At 43.1% G+C, this 8,630-nt stretch overlaps 1 protein-coding gene across 1 annotated transcript in view; it reads right to left on the minus strand.

Annotated features, from left to right (window-relative positions):
• mosmoa (modulator of smoothened a) overlaps positions 1 to 6,419 on the minus strand; it is a 44,927-nt gene extending 38,508 nt beyond the window's left edge. The window contains exon 1 of the mRNA XM_053515484.1: positions 5,620 to 6,419. Coding sequence (XP_053371459.1) covers positions 5,620 to 5,725 — 106 coding nt within the window. The 5' untranslated portion in view covers positions 5,726 to 6,419. The remainder of the gene's footprint in view (positions 1 to 5,619) is intronic.
• Positions 6,420 to 8,630: the final 2,211 nt, after the last annotated feature.

Raw genomic sequence — 8,630 nt, forward strand, 5'->3', positions numbered from 1 at the left:
ACCCGACGGAAGTAACTTTAGAAATGTTAAAGCAGCAATGTGTGTGTGCCGGCAATGGTACAGCCCTCATCTGCTTTGCAAATGCTGCAAATCCTCCTGCTGACTTGCATTTTTTTATAATGTCTTCTCTACCTGAGTTGTTTGTTTAAAATGGTATCTTCAGCTTTTTTTCCAGCATCGTTCTATACAGTACTAAATGATGATCTGCATCAATGGGACGGAAAGACAATTTCCTGAGAGACCAGGGATCATTTTAACGGAGTGTTGTCTTCTACTTTGTCGACTAGAGTCCAGGCATTTAGGAATTTGTTAAATTACCTTAACAGCTACTTACTGTGCTTCGCAGCATCTCTCTGCCCTCGGGCCCTCGCGGCCACGGCAATTAGATTTCGCGCAGAGGCAGCAGAAACATCCACTAGCGTGCATACAGAATGCAAATGACATTAATGTAAGAAAGCTTCGACAAGACTTATGGTGTGCTTCAAAATTCTGATGGCTTTAGGGAGCTTCTGTGATCTAAACAAATGAATCACTCATTAATCACACTGCCGAAGCGACGCGCCGTTATCTGACCAGAAACGTCCGGATATCGGCAGATCTTCTGCTCCTTCCTCAGGAGCAATTTGGGATTTACCTCAAAGCTTAAAATGTCCTGGGGTGAGGAAGCGTTAGAACGGAGAGTAAAGGTCAGATTAAAAATAGTCCAGCCCACAGCCTCTGGAGTTCAGCTAGTCAGGGCAAAAACATGTTCTTTAAAATTGTTTCTGTCCCTGGAGGGAATGGATTTAATTTCCCTTTATCGTCAGTTTCGGCAGGAAGGGCAGAGGAGCATGTGCTGCAATCTTGATGACGCAATAAGGAAGAAAAACAAGAAGGCAGAAATCATTAACGCTAAGTTCAATCACTAAAGCATTTCCTTCACACAACCTTGTCCTGTGAGTTTAAACTATGGAACTGAATAGCCTTGTTTCCAGAAGGAGCGTAGCTCAGTGAGTTAAGGCTTCACCAAGGTGCAACTGTTATGCACTTGCACAAGACCCTTAACCCTCCTTGCCTCAGGGCGAGGCACGAAAGCTAACCCTGAGCTCTGACCCCAGCTACCTAACAAACTGGGATAAGATTTTCAGTGTGTTGTAGAAGTATACATGAAAAAATAGAGAATTCTTCTCTCTTTATCCGTTTTGTTTTCGTAAACTGAATGCACCAAATTGACGTGCATTTACAGGTTATCACTGCGACCAAAAACTAATAGGTCACTGACAGAAATGCACAGTTGGGATGCTACGAAAGGTGTGATGATTTTTCGTGCAGCAACTGCCCCGCACGGCATTAATAAAACAAGTGGTGTTCAAGTCAAACCGGGACTTGTACTTTATAAAAAAACCTCAAGCACAGCACAATGATGAGACTCAGCTGGAATAAAATGTTGGAATGATAAGCGTTTAAAAAAGTTTCCGTATTTTTGTGAATGATGAGTTGTTCACGTGCAAAAATGATCAGGTTTGATCACCTGTTTTTGCAGGACAATGTCTGAGCTCATACTGGCCACAGCACCAGTTGCACACTACAGAAATTTAGAAAGCAGAAAGTTACTTCCTCCATACAGCCCTGACTTCACTCCATTTCCACATATTTCAGCAATTAAAGTAGTTTCTGGGAGGCTGGCGTTTCAGACATGAGTCCAATCATGACTTAGTGAGAAAACTTTCTACCCTGATGCTATCCAAGCACTAGTGAAACACTGGGATAAGTGTATTAGTGTATCAGGGGATTTATATATATAAAGAAATAAAGCTAGTTTTTACTCTAGTAATCGTGTTATTTTGCACAATCAACAATCCCAGTTTGACTTGAACGCCCCTTGTAGAATCCTAATATGATTAATCTGAGAGTCAGTGTCAAGCTCCATAAGCATAATACAAAGTTTAACTTAATAAGTAACAGATAATGCTTTCTTTTAGACTGCCGTAAAGGATGGTTGACTCTCATAGGATATTTTTACACACTGTTACGGTAGATGAAAGTGAATGCGCGTGTGAGCTCATTTAGACATAATTTACTTTAAGACTGTCTCCTAGACGTGATGTGACATGCTTGCCTAAACTCTCACTCAACTTATTTACTGATTATTACACTATCCAGCCAAAAAAGTCACTATTTCAGAACGGTCAAATTGTCTTGAGGCCAGCTGCGAAAACAATTAAAGAGATTTAAAATGACTGAAACTGGGAAGACTTCAACACATTATTAAAACCGGGAAGGATCGTACTGAACTGTCAACTTCATGAATGGAGATCATTCAAACGCTTAGTAATAATGCGTGGTGAAAAAGTGACAATAGAAACCACAGCAATGTTGAATAGTGAAAGTAAGATCATTTTCACACACACAATACGACGAGAGTGAGTTCTTGTCGTATTGTTTGTGTGGAAATGATCTTACTTTCACTATTCAGTTCGGGTTTAAACAGCTGTGTGGACATAATAAAACCAATTGTTAGTGAGACTAATTTTTTGGGGGGGGGGGCGCCTACATTTGTTAGATAGCATACAAGATTGAACTTTGGAGCGATGGATAAAAGTGATGTGGTCTAATGAGTTCAGACTGACCCTACACCAGAATGATGACTGCATCAGGGTAAGAAAGGAAGCACGTGTAGAGGCAGTGTTATGATCTGGGATTGCTTCAGTTGATCAGGTCTAGGATCAGCAACGTTGTGTGGTTTTAAAACAAAGTCAGCTGACGACCTGAATGAATAAAAAAGTTCTTCACAGATATGGAATTTTTTTTACTTCCCACAGATATATTCCAGGACTCAAATTCTGAAAGTGTTGCTGTATTTGTGCTGTGGCACCTTAATGGGTTAAGACTCTGGGTTACAGATTGGGTCTGGTGGTTCAAGCCCAAGCTCCACCAAGCTGCCCGTGTTGGGCGTTTGAGCAAGACCCTTAATCCTCACACTGCTGTATCATGGATGACCCTGTGCACTGGCTGTCCTAAGGCTGGGACATGTAAAAAAAGAAGTGTGCTTTTAACTATATGTGACAAAGAAAAGCCTCATTTAATTTACGGAGATGGTTTTAATGCCAAATTCTGGCAGCTAGACGTGAAGCAATGGCAACATCTAGTCACATGACTGGATGGGGTACCAATCCATCGCAGGCCACACACAAACACACACATTTTATATATATATGCATATGCATGGACTGCACCCGGAGAAAACCCACCAAGACCACGCACACAGACCCGAGGGGGGAATCAAACCCAGACCCTGGAGTTACAAGGTGACCATGCCATCCACGCCGTCGTACCTTTTTTCTTTTATCAAAATAAACACATTATCATTTCTATTGTTTCTGCTTAATTTACCACATTCTAAAGCTTCCGCTCTCTCACACACAAGCTGCGGTATTCCTTGTGCTTTTGCTCTAACAAGGCATTTCAGCACATTTTAAATGATATTTTTATACTCTTGCCCACCATAATTTGTGTCCGCCTTCCTACAACCTCGGGAGAACAACTACTTTCACACGTAACGTTATGTAATTGAAAACCAGCGCTCCACTAGGGTACAGAAGCGCTGGGTTTATATTAACAGTGCCCTTCTAACTCTGCTCTCTCTGATGGGAAAGCGATATCTGCAAGGCCTCTCGTGTTTAACTATCTTGTGTACAAACACATAGTGCCTTTTACTGGACCTTACTGAAAAATAAGACCACTACAAGGTGTTATGTTTAAATGAGGATTTTCCTCCAGCTGCATCATATGGTCTCACATGCACTATATTCACCTGATATAATTAACAGAGCTTCAACGTGGCATGCCACGATCCCATCGTCTTGTTAGAGAACACCTTTTTAACTTCACCTTCGATTTAAAGCAACTTTTCAGTCAATTATCTTAAAGCGAAAGCGTTTCTGACCTTTAGACAAATTTAAAATCAAGGTGTGATGACAAGAGCATACGATGTACTTTAAATAGCCTCCTGAATGGAACCTCGTTGCAGTTATGTCACTACATATTGCGTTGCATTACACAGACAATGCGTTAACTTAACCGAACCCATGGCAGCCGGCTCATGTACGAAAGCCAAGTTTCCTGAAACCACAAACCGAATATTCACGCTCTGAGCTTCGGCAAGATGCTGTGGCAGCTCATGTTTAAAATTAGAACGCTCGCACAAAGGCCGATGAAATTCTTGTTTAGCCCCCGCAAGCGCTGATGGAAACCAAGCAAACAAACAAAAGCTTCTCTGACCAGGGGACGACTCGCTGACCCGCAGCTGTCCATCAATACACTGTGCACTTTCAGAAAGCTGGAGGGAAACGGGCCAAGTGCGCTTTTAAAAGAGCAGACATTTAAACGCTATTAGGGCAGCGTGGTAGCTGCGCTGCATCGAGGTCCGTGGCTCAATCCTGAGCTCGGGTTACCGTCTGCATAGGATTTCTGTGCATGTTCTCCTAGTGTAGTTCTTAATGCGCTGGTCGTTGGAACGCCTGCTCCAGGTATGATGGACAATTGTCCGCTTTGTCGCCTTACACCCAGGTTCACTGTGCTCCTTTACTTTACTGAGGTAAAGCTGTGACTAAATAATGAATGTGTGAAGGAATTCATTATGCAAGACTATTAAAAAAACAAAAAATTTCCCTTAATACATAAATAGTCACTCCAGGGGGAAAAAAATATATTTCTTAAGTCCTGGGTTCCCCCCAGTGCCACCAAAGCAGCAATGACCTGTGTCTTCTAACACTTTACTATTGAAACCAGCATTAACCTTTTCGTCAATTTGATGTACACTAGTGCTCTATCGGATTGGACTAGTTGGCCCAGCCTTTACTCCCCCTGTGCATCAGTGGGCCTTGGCTGTCCATCATCGTTTTACCAGGTTACCAATTTTCCCTCCTTGGATCATTTTTGGTCAGTTTTTACCACTGAAAACAAGGAACAATTCACAAAAGCCTCAGCTTTGGAGTTGCTCTGACTCGGTCCACCAGCCATCACAAATCTCACTCAAATCGTTAAGTTTGTGCACCCAGCACATCAATTTCAGGGACAAAACGTTCACTCGCTGCCTAATATATGCAACCACTTCCAGCTGTCATTGTAATGAGATACTGAAAACGTATCTACTGTGGGAAGGGCTGAATCGTGATGGCTAGGCGACTCGGTCAGATGATCTCCAAAACTTGAACTCTTCTGGAATATTCCCAGGCTGCAGTCATGAGGACGTACTAAGAGTGATCCAAGGAAGGAAAACCGGTGAACTGGAGACAGGGTCGAGGGAGGCCAAAGCTCACTGATGCACATGGGGAGTGAAGTCCGATCTAAAATTGTGGAAAAGGTCAATGCTGGTTCCAATCGAAAGGTATCGGAACACACGGGACATTACTGTTTTGGTGGCAAAAGGGGGGTCATAATGTTATGGCTGGTCAGTGTGGATTGCTGTGATGCCATTTGCAAAGGTATTAAAGATACAACATACATTACATAGTATACAGCACAAAGTCCAGAGCAAGAGAAGAGAAAAGATGCTAGTAAAAAAAAAAGAGAGAAAGATGCTTTATGCAGTTATGAAAACCAGACACGTGAGTTATTAAGTGATCTTGAAGTTCTTACCCGCAGATTCGCCAGTGTTGATCCAGTCCGGGTTCGCGACGCTGGCTATAGCAAAGATATCCGCAGCCAGAAAGAGACACCCTGATATGATGGTCAGTTTATCCATCTCAGTCCGAGTCCAGGTGAGCTGTTCTGCACTGCACTGCCAGGGAGGAATCAGTCCTGAAAACCGCGGCGAGTGATTCGGTGATTCGGGGGGTCGCGGTTCGAGTTCGAACTCGTCCTTGCAAACGATACGAGCCGCGTTTACATCTCGTTCGTAGTGTTCGTGTATCCGTTTGTGTCGCTGCTAATTCGGTGCCGCGGCATTAGCTAGCAGAAGCAGCGTTAGCTAGCACAACACGGCCCCGGGCTGGAGACCCGCGCTCCGGACAGCGGGCCTACACGCACTCGCCACCCGAACACCCATCATCTGGATCCGCGTCTCGAGACGTCGTTTGCGGCTTCGTGTGCCCGGTGGTGCGCTGAACCAAGTCAGAAAAGCGTCTGCTGATCCCGAGCGATGCCGTTAGACGAGCGGAGAGCCATCCTCCTCCTCCTCGGCTGTGTGTTCATGCCCCCTCCTCCTCTGCTCTCTCTCTCCTCGGCTGGAGGCGCATCTGCACGAAACCCGAGCTAACGCCGCCGGAGCATCGACACGACCCGCGGAAGAGCTACGGAAACGGGTCAGGGGTGTGTCGCGACTCTTCATTTGGCGAGCCCTTGGTTCGGGTGCAGTTCTCAGATGACACGGAGCAGTGAAACAGCCCCAACGCAGCCTGCTGTCGTAGGACGCACAACGGTCTCGGAAGATCCCGTGTGTTCTCGCGAGATCTGAAGAGAGCCCGAAGGGACGGTTACATAAAAGACGAAAAGCGTTGGGGGGAACAAAAAACGAAATGAACGTCGTGGAATCAGGTTTAGTGTACAAAGCAGAGTTCAGAGGGAAAATAATAATGATTGACGCTCTGAACCACTGGTTGGGAGGTTGTGTGGTTGAAACCCAAAGTCAGGACCCTCCATCAATCTTGATTGGAGGCCAATGGTGGATACCATTGTATTTAACCCTATTTTTACGACTATAGTAGGACAGTTAACACACTACGGGCAAGTCAGTTAGCCTAACCTACCTGACCTGGACTTTCTTTGGAAGCAAACCCACCAGGCATGGGGAGAACATGCAAGCTCTATGCACACAAACCCAGGGAATCGAACCCAGACCCTGAAGGTACAAGGCGACAGTGCTAACCACTGAACCACCATGCCACCAAAGAACACTTAATCCTCATTAGCTCAGATGTCAGCTGCTTTGGAGTGTGAGAAAAGTATACTTTTACCCCAATAATAAATGTAGTCGGCGAGCTGAGATTATTCATTCATATTCTATACCACTTATCTTGTATACAGGGACTATCCAAGGAGAGTTTGGGCAATAGGCAGGATACAACCTGGACAAGGTGCCAGTCCCTCTCAAAGCACAGGCACACACACTCAATAGGCAATTTGAATGTCTTTGGAGTACACGGAGGAAACCCACCAAGCACTAAGAGAATATCCAAACTCCATGCACACAGACCCAAGGTGGAATCAAACCCTCAGCCATGTAGATGCAAGCCGACAGTGCTAACCACTATGCCACCACGCTGCCACTTGATTCTTATATTTTTTAATAACATGGTCATCTAGTATTTGTAAGGTTCAGTCAGTGAAAGCATTACATACCAACCATATTATTTTACACAAACTAATTTCAGTGTTGTGGTACAGCGGGTAGCATCACTGTCTCCAATCACCAGGGTCTCTGATTTCACCCTGAGCTCAGTTGTTTGGCTATGCATGTTCTTCCTGTGTCCGTGAGGGTTTCCTTTAGGTTCTCTGGTTTCCATTTACTTCTTAAAAACACACTGTGATATGTAGACTAGACGTGACTGACTCTGCGAGCGTGATAAAGCAGTGATAAAGCAGTTTCCAGAAAACGGAATCCTTATTTAAGTTAACCATAACAAATATGATGTTACTGAGGGGCATACAACATACAGGAAATACTGCATTTTTATTATTTATTTTATAATGATATACCGAGATTCCGCAACGTACAGCTTCACTCATACTAGGACCATGCGAAAATTATTTTCTTTTCCTAGATAAAACACGTTCAGCTTTATTTCTAAAGTCTCATTATTTCATATAGTTATGTTCATACACCACCCTTAAACAGATTTATAAATGTGCATTTGCATTTAAAATGTGCAGACACTTAAACAAAGTGACCTATTACATTATAAACCCCAACCCCCTGTCCCCCTCCCCCCATTAATTAGACAAACTGTTCATAATTTGTCCTTGGTGCCCAAGAGAGAAAAAAGGCCCTAACCCGAGGCATAAAAACATGAATATGTACTTCACTGCTGATGGTTACAGAATATAAAGACCAAAAGTTGCAGTTTTACCAACAGACACACAAATTCACTCCTAATGCACACTTGTTATAAGAATAAGACAGTAATAAATAAAGGCAGTGTTGCAAGATTTAGACTTATCCTCATTATTTATCTGAAAAAGCATTGCCTTTTTACTAATCCTATTGATTCTTTTTCTGCCTACATATAAATAAATATAACAAACCTAGGATTTAACTTACATTTCTGAAATGTGCCTTGAATCTTTGCATCTTAAAAAAATATTTAAAAACTATTCAAGTTTATATGGATAACTAGGTGCTTATAAAAAGTGACTTATTATACTGTTGTACTGCAAAAGTCTGTTCAGGGAAAAAAAATAATCAAGAGCTTCATTGTCACTGGAAGCTGCAGAGTCAGTGCCATTGACAGCAAGCCTAGCATTTCACTGTAACAGTTCATTATCCAGCATAGTACCTATATAGTGCTAATAAAAGTTGCTATGACACAATAAAGACTTACACATAGTCTATAATCCTGAATTGGCACCATTTGGAGCTGCTATATTCAGAGCAAGGGCTCATGAAAAAACCCCATTAGGATATTTAAAAGTCCAGATCCTTGTAGTTTGTG

This window comes from Clarias gariepinus, chromosome 16, assembly GCF_024256425.1.
Source record: "Clarias gariepinus isolate MV-2021 ecotype Netherlands chromosome 16, CGAR_prim_01v2, whole genome shotgun sequence".
NCBI classification, from domain to species: Eukaryota; Metazoa; Chordata; class Actinopteri; order Siluriformes; family Clariidae; genus Clarias; species Clarias gariepinus.